This window comes from Podarcis tiliguerta, assembly GCF_965153285.1.
Source record: "Podarcis tiliguerta genome assembly, chromosome: 6".
Classification (NCBI taxonomy): domain Eukaryota; kingdom Metazoa; phylum Chordata; class Lepidosauria; order Squamata; family Lacertidae; genus Podarcis; species Podarcis tiliguerta.
The window spans coordinates 12,760,847-12,783,235 of record NC_139539.1 but is presented as its reverse complement, the minus strand read 5'-3'; the positions used below and the strand labels follow the sequence as shown (position 1 = coordinate 12,783,235).

Below are 22,389 nucleotides of genomic sequence, written 5' to 3'. Positions count from 1 at the left end.
ACACCATTCCTCCTGAAAGGTTTCCCAAAACGATGCTTTAAAAACCAGAACTCTGAAAAAAATATACTCCAGCTGCCATTTTAAAAGATTGCATGAAAGCAAAGTGACAGATTTATCCCCTGAAAGCATTTCATAAGCAATGACAAGCACATGGAAGGCCAGAATATTCTGTACTAGAACACAGACAATGAATTCTCTTTTCTCTCTTTACCCTGGCCTTTGACATCTGAGATATGCCTTTTCAGAGCCTATCCTACTCCTGTGATTGTAATCTGCATTAACTGTTTGAATTTTAAATTGTTGCAACCTGCTCGGTCAACTGCTGGTGAAGGGCAGGTAACAAATTTAGTAACAACAATTCTGCTTACCCTCTTTGGTGGGTGGCATGGCGGCATCCCACTGCACCCAGCCACCTCAGCCAGATCCCCAGGAAGCAGTTAGAAGCTCTCCCACTGGCCGGAGGAAAGGTAGAATTGAATCCAGTTGTAGATTGGCCAATAGCAGCTAGACCAAGAGGCGGGCACTCTGAGGGGCGGGCCTGACTGAGTCTGTCATAGGAATTCCCTCAAGGCTGCTCCCAGGGTATTTAAAGAGTGCAGCCTCCATGCCTGGCACTATGGTCTTTAGTTAAACTGCATCCTACCCACCATGGGGGGTAATACTATTTTGAGCTTGCTATGGATTACGATCGGTTGCTGTATTCAGGGCTGGGAGGGGGGGTTGTCCTTCAGGTCAATTGGCTGACCTGGGGGTTTCGCCTACCTCATAGCAATTGTCACAACTTGGGCGGATAAGGCATTCGGTTAAGCCTTAGTTATTGGTTCAAAGGGATATTGTAAGCCTTCTGCCTACCCGATCAAGGGAATGGGGTATACTGTTAAAGGGACCCTGGAGGAGGTGCTCCTGTCAAGATGCCCATTCGGGGGCTAGGGCCACTGCACTCCTCAAAAGGCAGTCATCAACCTATTTAATGAATGTCATAGGGCTCCCTCACCAACGATTTACCCCTGAGGAGAATCAACCAACAGGTAGGATTTGGCCTGAGCTAAAGCCACTTACATATGTAATCAATAAAGCTGTGGCCGGATGTGAACCAAAACGATTGTTGTCACAAGTGGTCATTTAACACTGCTGCAGGGTGGTGGATCACAGTGCCTGGGCACGCAACAATAATGATATTTACAGAGGACTTCTTGGAGAGCAGGATAACTTCTGCTGCTATCTGGAATATCCCCATTTGTAATCAAAAGCAACCCACAAGTCTATATGTAACCTCCTTCTTAACAAGACTAAATATTCTACCAATAAAAGGTGTGCGATATTAGGGATAAATAAAAAAGACTCGCCTGTGTTTTCCTGGCAAACTCCTTGCAAACCTTCTGACACATCATCCCGACACTTGAACTGTCAGCACCCCAGATTTCTCCATCAAATGTAGACGCATCATTGATGGACAAAGGAGACATGCTCTCAGAAACTAAAAAATAAAAAAGATTTATGTATCATGATTCAGATGCCATCTATTATATACTCCTATCACTATGGATGCACTTCCTAAGATATATGGTGCTTATTCAAATAACGTCAATGACTGCCCCTCCCCATATGAACTGATTTAGACCCTGCAATCATAATCTGAGGCCCTTCTATGTGTGTCCACTCCATGAGAGGTCTGGAGGGTGGCAACATGAAGATGGGCCTTTTCTGCAGTGATTCCTCATTTGTAGACTGCTCTCCCCAGGGAGACTCACCTGGCGCATTCATTGCATATTTTCAGGCATCAGGCAAAAACTTTCCTCTATAACCAGGCCTTTGGCTTTTAACCACCTGTGGCCTTTCAGATGTGGATCTTTCTTAATGCATTTGCTTTCTCCTTTGGTTATAATGTATCTATGTGGGTATTTTTGTTTGTGTGGTTGGTTGTAAGTTTCTTTGGGCTGCCCTGGGCAAAATAAAGTGACTAACAAAATAAGTAAATAAATAAAATCTTAACTAACAGCAACCTAAACACTGTTTCACACACAGCAATTTATTGGTATACACATATATGGTATATGATAAAGTGTAAAGATCGTGCAAATGTTAGATTGTTACATTGTTAGAAATGTTATATTAATGACCTCAATGCATGGTGCCATACATATCAATCCAAGACCTGATGAAGCCCAGACGTTCTTAGCTTTAATGTTACCCTAAGCCAATTTTGTTAACATATCCCCATTTTGGAAACATATTGCCAATCGTGACTTTCCAACATATGTATGAAATAGATGGGTATGTTACCATCACACATAGCAGCAAGTTTTCCCCCTTATATTCATACAGAAAAACAATCATATGAAAGGCATCCAATAGAGCCCATTTAGAAGTTCAAAGAAGTAGAGAAAAAAATACTGCCATGCTCTTCAACAAAATTTGCTGGGAAATTCAAATGATCAATTTGTATTTGCAGAAGATGTTGTTCCGCCTTTCATCATAAGGTGGCACTGTATCTCAGAAGCAATTGACAAAGACTTGGACTTCTAATTCTAAAGTATTCCTCTTGCAAGAAGAGGAGTGTGTGTTCGATGAAACTGACTTTTGCAACAATTCTTTAATCTTGCAGTAAACCATTCTTAGGTTTTCATTTTGAATTGTAACCATTCACTATGTATTACGATAACCACAGCTGTGAGTGTAATCTAGGTATCTCACATGATGCTATGATGTAAAAATGCAAAATTACAAGGGTATTTTGAAAATATATATTAAGAACACATGCACTGTAACAGCGATGGTCAGAGCAAGATAGAGTTACAAGCACCTATATAGTTTCTGACACTCCCTGTCAAATAAGGAGGAGGCACTTAATGCACAGTAAGTTTCTTCCCTATTAACAGAGACTTCCAGTTGGGATTCCATAACTACTTTACGAATACCCAAGGCCTTAGAACTTCCAGTGCCCCCCCCCTTCTATTTCAACTGAATAAAACTGCTTTAGAAACTCTGCCCAGTTTCAGAAGCCATATAGCTGGGTGTGTGGGAGAAATATATGTTCAGAGCCTCCTTGAGCTAATAACTAGTTCAGTGGTTCTTCAGAGCCCAACTTTTATTATTTTACTTTAATGCCTTTTAATATTACAGATGAAATGACTGAGATGGGAAAGTTGAGATGTGTGTACATTTTACACCATTTCAAAGAGCAACTTCAGTTCCAGCTGACCTTTACAAGTGCTATTATCTGCTTTAAATAACTTTCTAGGGAGCAGCTTTCTTTTTCTTCCCTCTCTTTTAACTCCTTCTTCATCAGAATCACTTTCAGTATCCTCCTGGTACAACCGTTTGAAATTAGTATGTATTGTAGGTCCTAAGACAATATTTAAACAAATGTTATAAACCACAGAAATAAAATACAGCATTATATAGTTGTGCTCAATTCAATACCTAAACAGGGTGTGCATATCACAAGACACAGAAGTGCTACATAATTTATTTCTGCAGCTCCTTGGAGCTCAAAAAGTTCATTATATTTAGTTTGCCACGAGAAAGGGGGCATATAGCAGTATTCTGACAAGAAAGAAAGTGCCCTCGGGAATAATGTAATGATTTGCAATCATCCACTTAGAAACTTAGCGAGCCCCAATTTTCAAACAATATGCAGCTACTTGTTTTCTCAGACCATGTAAAATAGACAGCAAGAAATTAAAGACTTTCCATTGTCTATATAGCAAACTACAGATCTGCTGTTTATCTTTTTTTTCAGAAAGCAAAATTTACAAACCAGATTTATGTGTGTTAGTAAGAGGTTCCGCATGCCATAGTTCTTCCTCACTTTTGCTAGGTGTGGATAATTGAGATGGAGATACAGAACCCTAAAAATAGTTGCATAATGTTAACCAAATGTTAAACCATTTTGTAAGATTACCTTAGATTAAGCTAACATGTGAATATTTAACAGACAACATAAATGAAAAATTGCCAAAAATACAGTTGCTCCAATACTTTAAAATTAATTTTCAACAGTTACACTAATGTGCTTTAGAAACATATGGCATAATCCAGCTACAGTTAAGCACTTTTAAATTCTATAAAATGCTTAAATATCTCTCATTGAAATAATTGGAACTAAAAAATGTTGGCTGGATTGTGTCTTGTGAGGCCCTGCTCAGATCCCCTTGTATTCAATAGGGCTCCCTCCCTAGCAATTGTGTTTTGAATTTCAGTCCAAATGTAGCTTTAAAAAGTATGGTATGTAGAAATAAATGTTTGCTGGGCTTATAAATTTCAAAGGCAAATAGCAAACAGTTTGTGCCTTTCATAAAAACAGGGGGAAATGTAGTATAGTATTTAGAATTTGCATTGGCCTATTCTTTTTGACTGTTTCCACAACAAAATGTTCAATCTGAAACAATGAAGAAATGTATTTTCAAAAAACAATAACTACAAGAATAAAAGAACAGTAACTACAAGAATAATAACTATAACAATAACAGCAAAAGAGAACTATTTCGCCACCAAATGCAACAATTGCATTGGATATCATGTACCTCTTTCCCATTTTTCACAAGGTTTTCAGAAAGATCTTTCAGTTCTATATCAGATGATCTGTTTAAAGAGTAATTTTGCATGCTAATTGCTTCAAGAGTGCCATATTTGTCTGCTACATCTGCTTTTTGGACACTGGTGCCTTTTCTTTTTGTCGTGGAGGGACTAAGGTTCAGCTACAAAGAAAAATGGTTTTTGGTAAATGACTCTAAAGAAAAATACACATGCAGATTTTTCCAATGTGTAAGATCACTGAAGGTTGCAACCTTCAGAAAACTGTTAACCGAGAAGCTTGGTTCAGTCAGAATTTTGTACATGCCTTGGAACTATATTTTGAATGGCTCTGAGCAATGAGTGCAGTACTATTTGAAGTAACATAGAAGGCAACATTGGTTTAAGCGGACTTTATCTCATAGTGTCAGCTGTGACTAGAAAGGATAGCACAGAACCTTTGTTGTATCTTATGCAAGCATACATATATTCAGCCCTGGGGCCTTCCTCCAGTAAGTATATTCCACCAATAACTAGATTACATCTAAATTTGCATTTCCTGGGAAAGTCCCACCTCCCTTCATCATGAGAGACACCTCAATAACCTCATGCTGTTTTTTGATTGTCCAGAGACCTCTTGAGACCTTCCTGTCACTCTGCAGTGGGAAAGTTGTATTGATATGTCTGGTAATGACTCAGTACTTGGAAATAATTAACACTCAATATCGCTTCTGTCTAGAACTGTCTTTAAGCCTGACAGGAAGCTTCTTTCCTGTAAATGCATATCTTGCTGATGCCCAAACTGTTCAGCCTTTTGCCCAGAATACTGCTCTACTCTGCTCTGTTTCAAGCCTGCTCCAATGGATGCTGGTAGGAGACTCCTTCAACCTTGGCTAGATTTCTTATCCTTGCCTTCCTGCTCCTCAACCAAATGTGCTATTTTATTTGGAATTAGTCAGGCCCCTTGTGGGAAGCTCAAGCCAATTATTCCAAAAGGAAAGCTTTTTCTAATTCTGGAACTGTATCAGGCGAGTTCTTATCAGTCTTCCCATCCTAACTTAAGCAGGTTGAGAGCCTTCTAAGAGAGCACAGGAACTTTACTTTGCAAGCTTAACGTAACTGTAAATACCCCAAGACAAATCAAATGATTTGATGCCAGGAACCCTGGACTCAGTTGTGACCATGTCACTGCAGGTCAAGGTGAAATTCAAGAAACGATGTCTCCTTAACTCTTCCTTCCCTGGGATGTAATTATTAAGGTTACAGGACATGTAATATGGGTTTGGGTAGTCTGTGCAACTTGTAACAACTGTCTTGCTGCTTTACATGTCTGTACTGGTACTTCAAGCAGCAAAGCCATTTTACTTATTACTCGCCACTTATAGCTAAATCTTTGTTTTCTTGATAATTCCCCTAATTAAGAAAGACTGTGTTGGCATTTCTAAATTGATAGTAGCATAGTGAAATAACCACTGTGGTGTGAGACTGTCTCCAGATAAAAATAACTCAAAGTTGTGCCTCCATTAACATGTGGTAGATGAGGGTCCACATGTATGTGTGAACAGACTTATGAGCAAATTCAGTAGTAGGCAGGGGGTAAGCCCACTGAACTCAATGGGGCTTACCTGACCAAATATGCTTACGACTGTGCTGCAAGTATATATGGAAAATCAGATTAATCAAATAAAAACATGAAAACACCATAGGGAAAAAATCACTCCCTTCCTTATATACATATACACAATATACATATATCGTGACCACACAATATACATATATTGTGACCACTAGAAGGAGAAATGAGATTAGAGGCTTTTCTATACTGTATGTTACATCATTTATATTTTAGCAAAGGCAAAGTAAAGACAGCTGTAGTAACCTGCTTTGTCTAATTACTAGGGTATTTTTTGCTGTGAACCACCTTGAAATCTATGAATGAAAGAGAAAATACAAATATAATGAATAGGAAGAATAAGAAGGTTGTAATCCTACGCACATGACATTGGGAGTTAGCACCACTGAAGTCAATGGGAGTTACTTCCTAGCAAACATGCATAGGTATGGCCTCTACATATCAAACTAATAGTTTTTAATATAATATCTGAATTAAGGTAATTCTTTTTAAAAATACTCCATATTTACCGAAGGAACTGGACTTAAAACAGGTGACAAGTCTTCAGATTCAAACATCTGTATTTGGTCATTTTCAGGAAGCTGCATTAACTTATCCATTTTCACTAAAGCAGACACATTTTTGATATTGCTCAAGGATTCTTCCTTTTCAGGTGTGTGAAGCAAGGATGACAAAGATGACCTTCTCTCTAAAATATGATCAGTAGATTCCTCCCTTGTTCCCTTCTGCCAGCCTAAACAAATAATAAAGGCATAATTCAACAAATTGGTTTGTTCATACACAGCATCTGACCACTGAACACTTAAGAATGTGCTTGTGCAAGTCTCAGGCTGTGAACTCTCCTCCCCAGCCTCAACCCCCGTTCTAAATTTCAACTGCATATTCATTTTACATTCTACTACAAACTCATGAGGGAAGGGAAGCTATGGCATGATGAATATATGAAGCTATCTAACACGCAAAGCAACCACTCCATTCCTCTAGTCTAGCCCATTTTATCTTCTAGCAGGCAGCAACTCTCCTGAGGCTCAGTCAGGGATCTTTCCCAGTCCTCTTTTGAACTGGAGATTTCTGCGATCTCAAGCATGTAAAACGTGTTCTTTCATTGTACAGAAACACAGCAAGCAATCTTATAACACTGAATACCATTAGTCCATCTGGTTCATATGTTAAACCATATTTTAAAAGAAAACACTTTTTAATGCAAACAAGCAGCATGATAGAGTGTGATGTTCAGTAAGTATCTGATTTGCTTCTCTCCCATCCCTGCCTTTGCCATGCTGGGAGGAAACAAACTAGAGCACTGGGTTACTGCTGCATGTGAACCACTCTTGTGATTTGTTTCTTTCCAAACAAGCTACAAGTGGAATCAATTACTGCTTGTGGCATGTTTAGATGCAACAAACAATGAGGGATGGCTTGCTCATAATGCTAAGCCAGTACTTTGGATACTTTCTTCCAGTGCGACAGAAGCAGGGGAGGAGAAAAGTGGACACTGCTGAGCAGTGTGCACCAACACTCTGCTTCTGCATCTAAGGCAAGCCACTGACTGGTAGTGACTGTCTAGGGTTTAAGACAGATGTCTTTTCCAACACTACCTAAAGATGACTAGGACTGAACCCAGACTCTTTTTTAATGCAAAGCATGTGCTCTGTCAATGAGCTATGTTCATTTGCCACGCAACTATCACCCCGTCCAGTGATGACACATTACATTCCTTGACACAGAATTCTTTTCTGTGGTGTGGTGTAGTGGTTAAGAGTGGTTAAGAACCGGGTTCGATTCCCTGCTCCTCCACATACAGCTGCTGGGTGACCTTGGGTTAGTCACACTTCTCTGAAGTCTCTCTACCTCACTCACCTCACAGAGTGTTTGTTGTGGGGGAGGAAGGGAAAGGAGATTGTTAGCCGCTTTGAGACTCCTTAGGGTAGTGATAAAGCGGGATATCAAATCCAAACTCTTCTTCTTCTTCTTCTTCTTGCAGTTTTCTAATTGTTTTCTTCCAGAGTTTTTACTCACCAGACATTACACTTTTCATCAGAAAAGCACAATGACTTACCTAGACTGTCAGTAACAGAGTGAGTGAATTTGTTATCTCCTGTTGCTCTCTGAATTTATCAGATCTAAGTCTGGCAATTCAGAGGTAGCAGGAAAGAAACAGTAAAGAAAATACAGTACCATAAAAATCTAGAATTACTTGAGTCTAACAGATACCCAGTAGCTTTTGGAGGGTAGCCTGTGTTGCGTAGGTACCAGTAAAATATCATTTCCCCTTCAGCATAAATTGTAGGTTTTCAGCAGCTCTCAATTATTCTTAGAAAGTCTGCCCCCACCGCCAGCCTACAGAAATTGGTTGTTTTCTCTGAAGTGGAAGGCAGGACTGCTTCTAGAAGAGGAACGTCAAGCCATGTTCTCCAAATTAAGGCATCTAACAAGAGCTATTAATAGGTGTCTATCCATCCAGTGAATAGTTTCCTGATGGTGCCTCAGGTGCAGAATCACAGTGTTAAGAGATGTATGGCAACAAAAATCACAAAAAAAAAAACTTGCTGGGTTTCACTGTTACAGTTTAATTTTAGTTATCCCAAAACTGTTAAATATTGCGTGTTATAAATGACTGTTAGGTTTTGGGGTTTTTTTTGTATTTTATGATTATATAATTTTATAATGTTTTGATGCTTTGTTGTACCAGTATGCATGTATTTAAGTTTCAGTATTTACTCAGTATTACACACAATAACAAATATACAAGTAAAAATATAAAACTTACCTCTCAGTGTCTCAAAAGAAGGTAGGCTCTCAGACGAAGACAGTGGTGATAACTCCATTTGTTGTTTTGGCACATTATCTTTTGATTTAGTGGACTTTTTTACTTGCTGTACCTGTTTTATTTTGGTCACCTCACTGGAAGCAACACACTGTTGTACCTTTGGTTGATCGACAGCTTTGTTTTTCATACTTTTGTGTTCTGGCTGGAAATACCCAAAAAATAATATCTGACACATTTCACTAGATACTAAGCACACTGGAGATTTTATGCTGGAAACAAAATTAATAATTAAAATATTAATTAAAAAATATTGGGCCAGATTCACTTAATGAGCCTCATCAGTGGAAGCCCTGGAAAAAGACTTCCACTTGTACAATGGGCTTTTCCATCCTTCCCCCAAAAAACTGATTTGGCGGGGGGGGGGGGCGTGTCAAAAGAAACCTTCAGAACAGCACACAGGGCAAGAAGAAGGGGGGAATAATAATCTGGCAAACTTAAAGGCTTGCACTGATGGAAAACACATCACAGAGTAACATGGAATTCCACTCAGTGTTTTACCATTAGACAAAGTAGGAATCCAAGAGTATAACTGTATTTCTATCATGCTATGTTTGCCCTAGTATTTTTCCTGTAGCATTTCAATTTCTCCTTCTTTAACCTGGTACTGTACTAATATTCACACATTTCTCTGCCTTTTATGTTTCCCTTCTCCTGGAACTACAATCTATTATGGGCATTTATTTGATGCTTAAAACGACAATAAATTTGTACAATTACAAATTCAGAGTGCTAGGGAGAAATGGGATCCTTACCCTCTGCTAAACAAAATCTTTTCCATTTTTATATTATTACAGCTTAATTGTTTAAGATCAGTTAAGGGCATTTCAACATATTTACGATTATTTTTATTTTACTAGGGAGTCTTTAAAATGCAAACTCTAACAGAATCTAAAATAATTAATAATGCTGCACAATAATACAACTTACACGTTCTTTTAAAATGCCTTTCTTAGTTAAGTGTACTGATTCCTCTTCACTTTCAGTTGATGAATCTGAGAGTTCTTTATAGCGTTTTTTGGCTAGTGCTGCTTTTCTGGGTTGTCTTGATCTGGTTGGTGCTGCTTTCCCCACAGTATCATTATCACATTGATTGGTAGAAACTGGTACCTTTATTTATTCCAACAATGTACGAATATGTTAGTGATGATTTATTAATTATCTGGCCAATGAACACATTCAGAATTTTGAGGAAGCGACATGGGGGCCAACCACAAAATGTGAGGTCTGTGGCGGGCATGGAATAACACAAAATGGCTCCCATATCTAAAACAGTCTTTGGCATGTCGCTAGTAGCAGGAAAGTATAACAGAAGTAACGGGAAAAGGGCAGGAAAGGCTAAGGTGAACACAAGCAAAGAAAACTAAATCCTTGCTTCTACCCCTTTTTAATGAGGAGAAAACAGGCAAATCAATGCATGGAATTCATCGAACAGGAAAGACTGGTAAATCTTGAGTAAAGATAACAGGCCAGAATAGGAGTTCAAAGAAATTATAGGTCTGCTTCAAGCAAGGCAGAAAAAATGAAATGAAAAATGGACAAACAGCTCCTCCTTATATTGCACAGCAAATTGAATCGACTTTGCTTATGCGATCAGATTATTTATATGTCTTGTCATATGGATACTCAGTATTAATGCTTCTAAGATATACAGTTTGAAAGTTTTATCATACCTTATCATTTATGATTTTCTTCTGTTGAGGTATTTCCCCCATGCTTGGTGATACAGAATATATATCTAAAACAAAAGAAAACAAAACCTTACAACATCAAGTGCAAAAGAACTTCATTTAGGCCAATTATGTTCTGCTTCACTACTCAGAATGAATTTTAAAATCTTTGATTCATATGTCATTAAACATGCCCTAGATCCCCTCAATGTAGGTACATATAGTCATTTAAAATGTGAAATCAGAGTACCATTAATGAACAGGAACTCTAACCTGTCATTCCTGATCTATAAAGTTTGTTCCAGTGGAGTATATTGAAAAGTAGGCGATACACTATTTTCATATTTTACCCAATCAAGAAACAGCAAAATATCACTAGTTTCCCCCACTAAATCTGTCAGGGACAAATATAATATCCAATTCTAGAAATTCATCTGACATGTTTTAAGTATACTACACTGAAAGTCTACAAGACAGCAAAATAATAAGACATTTACTATCATAGAATGAAGTGAAATCGTTACAGCTATAAACTTTGTAATATATAGATTGCGTACTTGTATCCAGCGTTTTAGACTTCTGTTTTCTGGGTCTGCTATAGTCAACCAGCTGCAGTTTAGGTTTTCTATTCGATTCTCTTAGCCAGCTAATATCTGTCCTGTCATCTCTATATTCTGTATCTGTGTCACTGAAAAGGTGCTTCTTGTTTTTATTAGTTCTGTTCTATAAAATAAGGAAACACTGATAAACCATTTACTGACATTAAATTTGCAGGAGCCTTTCCAGTTAAATTATTTATGACTGAGTCCTTAAAGAATTCAAACACTGAAGACAACCAAAACCAATGAAACTAGTTTGCCATGATTGATTTAAGCCCAGTGGTTGCCAAAATAGCCAACTATGGTCCTGGGTAAAATCATTTCCCAACTGTCAATCAGTAGCTAAACCTGGGTCCATAGCACTCTCATCATAACTTAACACAGCTTAGCTAACACCGTATTATAACAGAAAAGGTGGGTAGGGCTGAGAAGGTCGGAAATACAATGGCTCCCCCCTTGGCAAATTCTCATTTCTTTTATGGCAGACCAGAGGGATGAAGGTCTCTCTCAGGTCTGCCCAAGTTAATTCTACCCCTTCTCTCCTAGTAGTTTTTTGATTGGCTAACAGAAGAACAGAGTGGCTGCTTTGCTCCAAGCTAGGCAGCCATTCATTGCCGCTGCAGCCCCTCCTCCTCCACTTCCAGCACACAGAAATGCTCCCCATGCAAGAAATCTGGATTTGTGAGTATATTAATCTATGGATTACATTCATGATTTGTAGATGGCTTTTTGCACCCCTTGTATAATATATTTACTGAACAAACTGTTTTAAATATTGGAGACTTTTAATTCTTCTTCTTTTGTATTGCTGGTCTTTAAATACCTTCTTATCTTGCTTCTTTTGGATTATAATTTCCTCTTTATTTCCATGATTCCTGAAACAAATATAAAGTAAATCATGTAAAAATTATACCTAAAGTAAGTACTCTATTTGGATTAATTTGTTTTTTGACTACTTGAATGTCTGGAAAATCTTATCAAGATACAACAGGTGCCCACTATCTACACTTCTGGAAACAACTGAATATATTTTTGTTCCAACAAGCTTTCTCAGGTGGATAAATGGGTCTTTGCTACAAGTGTCTGTTTTAGTTTTGTTTCAAATTTATGGGCTTTTTATATTTTCATCTCTATTTTTGCTGTTTTATCATACATTGTCTTGAGATGGTTGTGTAAAATACAGTCATACTTCTAGCTGTGTTAGGTTCATGTTGCAGATTTTCGGGTTGCGAACGCGGCAAACCCAGAAATGTATACTTCCGGGTTTCGCCGCGCACGCATCGTGCAGGAGTGCTCTATTGCGTCACGTGCAGAAGCGGGGCTCTACTTACGGATTTTTCGGGGTGCGAATGGCACCCCGGAACGGATCATGTCCGTAAGAAGAGGCACCACTGTAGTAAGCAAATCAAAATATATATACTTATACTTTTATTATCATAAGGTGGGTTAAAAGGAATTTGGGTCTAATGATCTAAATATGCTTACTTTTTCTTTGGAATATCAGTACTAGCTTCCAGTTTGGTAAGATGAAATTCTTGGATCTAAAATGTAAATACCAAAAGACATAAATCAAACAGAAATAAACCAAATCTCATTGCAACTTTTCCCCCCTTGTTCATCGCTTTTTGATGGTTATATCACCCAAGCAATCAAGTATTTTTATTTCCTTTTTGTAATGAAATTAACAAAAACAGACTGTATCCTTCTGCAAAAGACTATAGAGACTTAGTAAAAAATTACTGAAACAGCATCGGAAATACTACAATTGTTTTTCCATATCCTCCATTAATTCAGTCTATTTTGTATATATCTATAGCAATGCATAGGGTTAGATACTGATAAGCCCCTTCTAAATAAACACTGTTTACATGCTTCCAAATCTCATTATGAAACTCTGAAGTATCAAATATCCCTATTAAAATGTCAGCTCCTTTCAATTTCATATATCCTTATAATATTATGGGTATCTGAGGGAATCACGTTTTCCATACAAATCATGCTGCCCTTTGAATAAAGCATGAGGTGAGCTGCTTCGTGCAGCCTGCATTCCACCCATTATAACTGCCATATACACAGATTTCATTTGCCATTATTGCTCTACTGCTGGAGTTACTCTGCCAGAGGAGATCCTTGCAGCATTCATGTTGTTTTAGGTGGCAATAGGAACACATCGTTTTCTCTGGGCTTCTAGTGACTCTCATTTGGAAGCAGTGAGCAGGTGGATAGACAATGACAGGCTATGGTGTTTGGACTATCAGTTTTAATGCAATCCTTTTATTTCAGTGAGTGATTTTATGTTATTCCGTCTATGTTTATCTTTGTGTGCAAAATCTCTTCCACAGTTACCTATGATGCAGATGGGAATCTGAATGCAGAGCTAGCAGGATGAACTCTTTGATGTATTTGATACACCTAAATCTGAGTGCCCTGCTTGTTGATTAGTTGTCTGTGGCTTGAAGTGGATTAATGTATTATCATTAATTTTTTTAAAAAATCATTATCACCAAAGGAGCATGCTGAATAAAATGTTTTTTAAAAAATATGCCAAATGGTATATCATTTATACTATGTAAAGAAAATGAAAGTGGGCCAAGAATATGTTAAAATGGTGTTATAATTATTTATTTACCTAAGCAATCATTCATTTACATTAAGTGCAGTTTGTTCCCTCTAAATTTCTCCCAGTTTGGGGGTATGCCTGGAGCTAGAGCCAGAAAATTTCAAAGGCACATGGTGGCAAAAAATATAATAATGAAGTGCACAATTCAAAACTGTGCTGTTGCAGGGGATACAATTAGGAGGTACCCTTCTGTCAATGGTGGGGCTTTGCCACTATGGGGGCCTCACTGTTCCTGTTGTAAGCATGGGTGTCTTGGGAAACTGTTGCTGCTGGCAGTAGTTAGTGGAGGGCTGCAAAACAGGGTGTTACAGAGGCAGCGCAGGGCCAGCTATGGATCCAGCGTGAAGATATAGCATAAGGTTAAGGATGTTGCATTGAATCTGTCACTCTGCGCTTCCCACCATTAGGACTGCTCTTCCCATTATAATGGTACTCCCAAATTGACTGCCTTATGTGGGCTGCTATACCCTACCTAATATAGAGCTGTCCCTAATGTGACTGTGCAGGTGATCATCTGTTTATAATTAAAGGTAAAGGTAAAGGGGCCCCCTGACCATTAGGTCCAGTCGCGGATGACCCTGGGGTTGTGGTGCTCGTTTTGCTTTACTGGCTGAGGGAGCCGGCATACAGCTTCCGGGTCATGTGACCAGAATGACTAAGCCACTTCTGGTGAACCAGAGCAGCGCACGGAAACGCCGTTTACCTTCTTGCAAGAGCAGTACCTATTTATCTACTTGCACTTTGACGTGCTTTCGAACTGCTAGGTTGGCAGGAGCGGGGACCGAGCAACAGGAGCTCACCCCGTTGCGGGGATTCGAACCGCCGACCTTCTGATCGACAAGCCCTAGGCTCTGAGGTTTATAATTAGTAACACATTATTTGCTACAATACTAATCTTACGCCAAGTTTTACTGTAGGTTCATCAGATCCACTCAGATTAAAGTTGTAGACATCGTCCCTATCAAAAGATAAAACTCTGTTCAGTATACTCTTCATAATCTAAATTATTGTACTTGAATGAGATGGCGCTTTACTTACATAAGGTGCCCAGTAGTTACGTTTAGCAAAGTAGTAGTTTTTAAACTTCTAGAACTTCTGCTCTGACTTTTTTTCTAGGCATAAAAGAAGAGTTAGCAAAAAAACTGTATAGTGGCATTAATACTCCTCCTCAGCTCATGCAGTCCTCTTTTACTTCAACAAGACTTATTTAATTATATGAATATTTAAAAGTTGCTTTTTGGCCTCATAAGGTGCCCCCAAATAGGTTCAAAAACTTAAAGATGAAATATCACTGAGGATATCAGTAATTATTAATAAGTGGTTGAGTCAAACATTAAATTTACTATATGAATGTATTTTTATTCTTACATATTGAAACAATTGTAGAACAAAATTTTAATATACGTCTTTGTATAGAAAAACAACATACCTTGCAAACACTGAAACCTGATTTATTTAAAGATGTGCTGTAAAAATAAGTAAAAAATAATATAATAAATCTATTTCATACCAGAAAATTCATTAGTAAAAAACATTTGTTTTAGGGGAATTAGGTAATATAGAAATTAAAGCAAGATCAGTAAAATGTTGTAATTCTAAATAAATTACTAGCCTGCAAGTAACTACTATAAAAAGAAAATATGTATAGAATACCTCCTGTTAGCAAAGAACTGGCACAATTTTCTTGTACTTTTTGCACCATCCATTCCTTTGTATCGGTTGCTGATTTTACTTAGTAACATTTCTGTAGTTTCCATCATTTCTTTTTGTTTTGCTTTCTGTAAGATTTTGAAAATAATTTGTTAAATTTACCAGAAAATCTGATTAGTAAAATAGTACAGCTTCTACAGCACCGTTCAGAAAGTCAAAGGTTTCTGTATACTAGTAGGAAAATGAAGAACATTCATGCAACACACAGGAAATCTCTGCTCCACTAAAGCCATTTGCAGTTATGATATTATCAGCAGTAAGGAGATAAGTGTGCATAAAGCTGAGCAAAAATGGTTTGGGAGTTATTTACTGGAGGTTTATCAGCTGGATGAACAAGAAAGCTTTTGAATGGAATCTTTCCAAAACCTTTTTTTAAACAAAATCCAGCAAACAAGCAAGCTTCTCCCCCATTCACATTAGTTCTCTGTAGAATTACAGGGTATGTCTCTTCCTACATTTTATTTTGTAGATCAGGGCTGGAATCAGAGTCAAGGATGGTGGAACTGTAGCCCAACAATATCTAGAGGGCACCATGTTCACTATCCTTGCTGCAGACAGTCTCCATTAAGTGACAATAATTTTAAACACGGGTTTAGGTACCAGGGCACTTGTAAATGCAGTCAACTTTAACGATAACATTTATGAAGCACTTACCAATCTTAAGGAAAAATATATTTTGAAAGTGATAACGTTTAGCAGTTCACAACCTCTTTGAAATAATATTTTAACCTAAATAGATTTTATGATATCTGTATGTCATGGTTTGGTTGAACACAGAGGAGTGGTGGGAGAAACTAGCTGGGGAACCCAGTCCAGAGTGGTGGTTGGACAACTATGACACAGGGAGAAGAGGGAGAAGAATGGGAAGAAGAGGTGTCAAAAGTTGAAGGGTAACAGGACTCTGAGTTGGGAGTTGTGGCAGACAGACGTCATGAACCAAAGGCAGAAGCTAAAGCAGACAAGTGGGAAGAGGGAGGTTCGGATGCAGAGATGAGATTAATGGGTATCTCCACCCCTCTGCTGCAATAAACTCCCCTTCTCCCTGGAACCAGAAGAGGTATGAAACGGGAAGAGCAAAGGCATCTGAAGGCAGCCCTGTTTTAAATGGGTGACGTTTTACTGTGTTTTTAATATTTTGTTGAGAGCTGCCCAGAGTGGCTGGTGCAACCCAGTCAGATGGGTGGCATATAATTATCATCATCATCATCATCATCATCATTTACTCAAGGCAGGCTGCACAGAGGTGCAGTCTTTGATTGCTTGCAAGAAGCCCTGGAGGAGAAACGGATGGCTGTAGGCAGGCGGGACTTTTAGTCTCGGCAGCTGATTTCATGGAGTAGGACCTACAGGGCATGAACTGCTGTGCTCATTAGGCCTGTAACACAGACAAGTTTGTGAAGATCGTGCAGCTTTGGAACTGTGTGATTTACTGACCGGCTTGGTGCGTGACACTGTACCAATTTGAAATCTTAACAGACTGGCAGGGTTCCTTGATGTAGTGATTATATACAACTTATTAAAAAATCTGAAAAGTCATGACTATGATTTCCAAATAGAAAAGTAATTCTGAGGCTGCTTTGCCTTCTCTCATTTTACCTGATCTGTTTTCTTGTCAGTTCCTTTTCCAAAAGAAACATCAAAGCTAGCGTCATCATTGGTTTCCATAACGAATTCTGAGTGTCTTGAACTCATTGTTGCTTTAAGTGACATTTCATGTTTACCAGGAGCAAGCTTTATGCTGTTATCTTTTGATATGCTCTCATCCAAACGTTTAAAACTGTTCCGTGACTCTGTGCTCTTTATATTGCCAGTTTTTTCTGGTATTTTACTGATTTCATTGTACTGCTGCTCCACGATTTTTCCATAGCTTTGATGTCTGTTTTTCAGCCCTGGAGAAGGCATTTCAAATACTGACGTGAACACTCTTGGCTTGACAGCTTTACTACATGAATTAGGACCTAATATGCACACATACACAAAATGAAGTTAAAAATGGGATTTTAAGAAAAACCCAATTTAACACTTTTAATAAATGAAGTAAAAGTTTAACCTTGATCATCTGTATTTCCCAGTGCACTACTATTCTGCTTGTTACAATGTGATATTATCTGCTCAGGTACCCAACACTTCTGTTTTTTCCGAGTTCTAGCTTCTGCAACAGAATTTTCCCGAATGCCAGGTGACCTAAATAAAGCAAATGGGGAGAAAATCCTACTTTTATCACTACTGTATGTGGTTGTCACTCCCTGCTTAGGAGGCTTTGCGAATCATAGGTCTGTGAAGTTTTGGGCTCTATTGCAATGAAAAGTGCTCCAGAAAAACACTTCTCTTTTTTCCTTTGGACCTAAGGCCTATAGACTACTGTAAACCAATTGCTCAGAAGCCACAGAGCTAACCTGATTATCTGTATAAGGCAGCGTAAAAAACTTTAAGGCTCCTCACCTCCAGGAAACACATAAAATCTATTATGAGTGGCCTGCCATCTTCCTGAAGAAATGCAAAAGCCACTGGGGTCTGCTCTGCTCCCCTGCAAAAAATGTGGAGGCTTTGAAAGAGTAAGCCTGACTTTCTCAGCAATCAGCAATGCCTTCTCCCAAAGCAGTGTTCTTAGACACAAAGTCATCTACTGCTTGCCTGGCAAGTAAAAGCCTGGCTATGTTGGGAAAGACACAGAGACTATACCAATTAGTTTACTCCCAGAAGGACAGTTATCTACAGAAAAAATCCCACCTCTTGAATGACATACCTGTAAAGATGGAAAAACACAACCAGGGAGTGACCAATGAAAAGAAAAAGACCGAAGTATAAGGAAGAAATATAGATACAAGAAAATACAAAAGTAAGGAGGGGGGAGTTCATTTTTTTTCCTTCACAGAGAAAATACTTAGCAAAGAGCAGTTCTCCAAGCAAGTTACTGCTGGGGTGGTGAAAGGAGAATAGAGTTAGAAGGTGGGAGCCATGCATGCCCACAGAGGGTGGGAGCAGCAGGGCAACCACCAAAACTGTAAGCTAGCTTTAGAACGTAACTGAATTATCTTTGCATGGGCAAATAACTGGCCTGTGTGACTGTGCAGGAGCTACAAAGAACTCTTGCACTAACCAAATGCTAACTTCTTTTAAGAGTTGTTTTTTAACCTAGTAAGAAAGGCGTAAGGAAGGCCAAAAGAAAATATGATAATAAGTGACAGCCAAAGTTTCTAAGCCATAGGCTGGAAGGGATTTTGGACCCCACCCTGCTAACATCTATGTTTTTGCTTGAGAAGATAACTGATGATAGGCTTATCAAAAGACCTCCTGACATGAAATCAGAGCCATCCACCAGAGTATTCTGCTATCAGTACTAGTTAACATTTAGATTTACTGTTTATAATTCATTTCCATTACTTACAATGATTTGTCACTTCTTTCTACCAGCTGAGAATCAGGAACAATATCCATCAATTCATCTAAGTGAAATATAGACATAAAATTAGACTTAAAATCTTCATCTTGTTAAAGATTTTCCATCCAAATTTTATTCCTTTTTAGAACATTTTTAACCCACTCTTCAGCTGCAAGGGCTGCATACAATCAACTGAAATGAGACAAATATGAAAATAATTTAAAAGCAAAACTAGTGAAACGTGTCAAGCAACTTGCCTGCTTTTTGTTTTTCACTGGTGTTCAAAACTTCCTCATAAGGCATGTTTTCAACATTTTGAATTGGAGCTTGCTGTATATAAACACAATAAAAATTATTGATGTAATTAGCATGCATTTATTTTCATCTCAGTTTCTCAAATATTGTTCAAACTGTTTCACAGGTTCAAGCACAAAATACATAAGCTCTCAAAGATCAATATCACATATCCTAATAAAACATTTTTTTTAAACTTACAGTACAATGCATGCAGTACATGCATGCCCAAGGGAAATCCTATTGAGTTCAATGGGATTTATTTGCAGGTAAGTGTGAATAGCCTGGACTAATAAAAGGAAATTGATATGTTAGGTAGCAAAAAAATCAACAGCAGACACAGAAAAAAGCATCTTCCTCCAACATACTCCTTCACTTTGGGGCTTTGGAGCGGAACTGATAAAGTCCGAGCTCAATGAAGGTTGGCTGGATTGACATGCACATACAGAGAGTGCTATAAAAATTAGCCTTTTATGTTTGCATTTGTCTGGAATTTAATGATGATCTATTTTGCAATACAGTTAAGCAGTCCAAAGTCCACTCAGTCTTGATTTATTTGATGTATTTTAACTACAAATTAAGCTTCTGAAAGGGAGCAAACAGTGTACACAAGGATTCAGTAAGAGCAAAAATAATGGCTTTGAGATTTCTACCAGGCTAAATTCAAAGTGTAGGCCACTGTCACACAGCGATGTCATAAATCCTTGGCCAATGTGTTCTCCAGTATCACAAACCTGGTTCCAGCCAGCCCACATAAGAATGGGCAGCTCTTTGCCAGCTTCAACCAGTACTATTGCACGGTTTTGAAGCTTCCATGTGAGTTTACCCTAAGTTACGCAAACATATAACTACCTTTTTTGCAGCAGAATTATCCTTTCTTACAGATTTGGTAACCGAAGATAGAGGCGTATAATCATCTTCTTGATTGAAATTCACTGCTCTTCCCTCAGTTATTGAGAAAATATCAGTTCTTCCCATAGAGCTCGTCATTTTAAGAGGTGCTTTAACTCTGCTTTTCAGGGGAGTTGCTGGAAACAAACCCACATTTGAGTTATTTTAACGAAGTTTGCATGTTCTGTATTGTTTGTGCCAAAACTGTAGGCAAATGGGCTTACTACAACTTGAATATTGAACAGAGCAGAACTATTAGTCTCTCAGTTTTAATTTTTAATTTGGAATCATTACATGCCATGGGGGATCTCACACTATACCTCTTCTTGCGTCAATTACTTGTGGGAACCACAAACACCTTGGAGTCCCAAATTTGATTTAAAAATAGAAAAAATGTTTCTTTACAGAATCAATATGGAGGTCAGCATGTAAAATGACATATTTGAAGTACCAAATGCAATGTTTACAGAAGATTAAATTGTTTTGTTCAAATAAAGGGATTAACACTGTTGGCTGAACCAAAAAGTTATACTTTAGAATAGGATTAGAGACAGATATAGGCAGAGAGCAGGAATGTTGCTGCAAACATTTCTTTTAGTGGACATGAAGGATGCATTCAGAAAACTAAGAGTTAGTCATCATCTAGGTCAGGTAGTGGGCACATGTCCAGGTTTTAGACACATCACTCAGCTCCGGAGTCTCTGCCCCTGGTTCTGACCATGTCTGAGCTGAAGTCAGAGTCCCAGAGCATAGTCATGGCACAGTAGGACTGCCACATTCTAAGCTTTTAAGAGCCAGGTGTAACTGAGCTGGGGGGGGGGGGGATTCGCATTTAAGACGACAGTGACTTTCCTTAAGTCAGCAACTTGGGAAACATTAAAGATCATATTGGAAAGATTTGCCAACACGCTTTGAAACTTAACCTTGCAATAAAAGTGCCTCTAAAAATAAATCCTATTTCAAATATAAGCCTACTACAGGCACAAAACAATATTGAGGTTCACTTTCATATTATGCTGATCTCTTAGTTTCAAGTACATTTCATAAAAAGCTATTGTCAATATCAGAATTCGGCAAATCTGCAGCTGATCAATCCAACTATTAGGACTACTGTCTTTAAGGAAAATCTGTCTCCCACTGTAAGAAATGTAACATTAAAAGGTGAGAGGAATATTGATGAACTCGCTTCATTTTCTAGATTGGAATGTGTACAGGGGTCAACTCTAGTGTTGAGAGACAGTGTGGTGTAAGAAAGAGACAGAGAGTTAGCCCAGGAAGATCTGGATTCTAAAACCAGGTTGAGGGACCACAGTGTAGTGGTCAAGCACATTCCTTGATTGCAAGAAGTCCCATGTTTAACTCAATCCAACACATTTCCAGTTAAAGGCGTCAGGTAGAGGTGATGAGAAAAACTTCTGTCTGGAAACAGGGCTATTACCAGTCAAAGTAGACAATGCTGGGCTAGAAGGACAAACTTATAATCCAGTTTCCTATGCTCTTAACCCACCTCTTAGCCAAGAAGCTCACCTTGCACCACTCACAAAATCTTATTTCTCTCATAGAGGTATTTTTGGGGGGCTGGGCAGAGGGCTGGGGACAGAGGGCATCTCTTCAAAGGGAGGACAGGTGTAAAGATTTATTACAGTTAAAAGTCAACATATAGATTTAACCATTTATTGACTTTAAAAGCTTAAGACTCTGCTACTGTAATTTGATAGTGCCTTTGAAGAGTACTCAGTATCTATAACTGCAATTTGCCTTATGACAGAATGGGCCATCAAAAGCATAGATGACTATGACTTTCTGCCAACAGTGCAAAATGATTTTGACTATTAAGTCATAAATCACTGGGTTCCTAGTTGAGGCAACTTTGCACAAAATGAGGCAATTTTCAATTACTTCTGCAACAATTAAGATCAAAGCATCGCCTGATTTCAAACTACCATGAATCAATATAAAACAGAAAAGGCACACATTACTGTTCTCTGGCTTCTCCATAATTATGGACTCCCCTCCCCAGAGTTTTGCCAGAGCCTAGCCTGTGTCCTACATAAATGAATAAGAAAATGCTTGTGGAAACCATTAGCAGGCTCAATAAAAAGGAGGCCCGTTATTTGAGGTACATAAAAAGCAACTACTGGCTGATAAAATTCAAATAAAAAGATGCTTCATTGCGACTTAATGCTGGAAAGTGCTGAATGCAACATTAACATTTGAGATTTAGGAGGAACTATATATTCTATTAACA

The 22,389-nt window shown here is 38.3% G+C and overlaps 1 protein-coding gene across 4 annotated transcripts in view; it reads right to left on the bottom strand.

Annotated features, from left to right (window-relative positions):
* The window catches only part of SYCP2 (synaptonemal complex protein 2), a 47,300-nt gene that overhangs the window by 5,758 nt on the left and 19,153 nt on the right, over window positions 1–22,389 (bottom strand). For 3 of the 4 annotated variants that reach the window (XM_083447247.1, XM_083447248.1, XM_083447249.1), the window contains exons 19-38: window positions 20,103–20,278; window positions 19,214–19,286; window positions 18,963–19,020; window positions 17,625–17,758; window positions 17,171–17,532; window positions 15,518–15,642; window positions 15,294–15,330; window positions 14,903–14,976; window positions 14,765–14,822; window positions 12,730–12,785; window positions 12,068–12,119; window positions 11,203–11,368; window positions 10,649–10,713; window positions 9,906–10,085; window positions 8,919–9,120; window positions 6,658–6,881; window positions 4,527–4,700; window positions 3,761–3,851; window positions 3,203–3,346; window positions 1,347–1,477 (exon numbers count right to left, since the gene is read on the bottom strand). In XM_083447247.1, the coding sequence (XP_083303373.1) occupies window positions 1,347–1,477; window positions 3,203–3,346; window positions 3,761–3,851; window positions 4,527–4,700; window positions 6,658–6,881; window positions 8,919–9,120; window positions 9,906–10,085; window positions 10,649–10,713; window positions 11,203–11,368; window positions 12,068–12,119; window positions 12,730–12,785; window positions 14,765–14,822; window positions 14,903–14,976; window positions 15,294–15,330; window positions 15,518–15,642; window positions 17,171–17,532; window positions 17,625–17,758; window positions 18,963–19,020; window positions 19,214–19,286; window positions 20,103–20,278 (2,582 nt within the window). The remainder of the gene's footprint in view (window positions 1–1,346; window positions 1,478–3,202; window positions 3,347–3,760; window positions 3,852–4,526; window positions 4,701–6,657; window positions 6,882–8,918; window positions 9,121–9,905; window positions 10,086–10,648; window positions 10,714–11,202; window positions 11,369–12,067; window positions 12,120–12,729; window positions 12,786–14,764; window positions 14,823–14,902; window positions 14,977–15,293; window positions 15,331–15,517; window positions 15,643–17,170; window positions 17,533–17,624; window positions 17,759–18,962; window positions 19,021–19,213; window positions 19,287–20,102; window positions 20,279–22,389) is intronic. The other variant, XM_083447250.1, reaches the window with a different exon arrangement.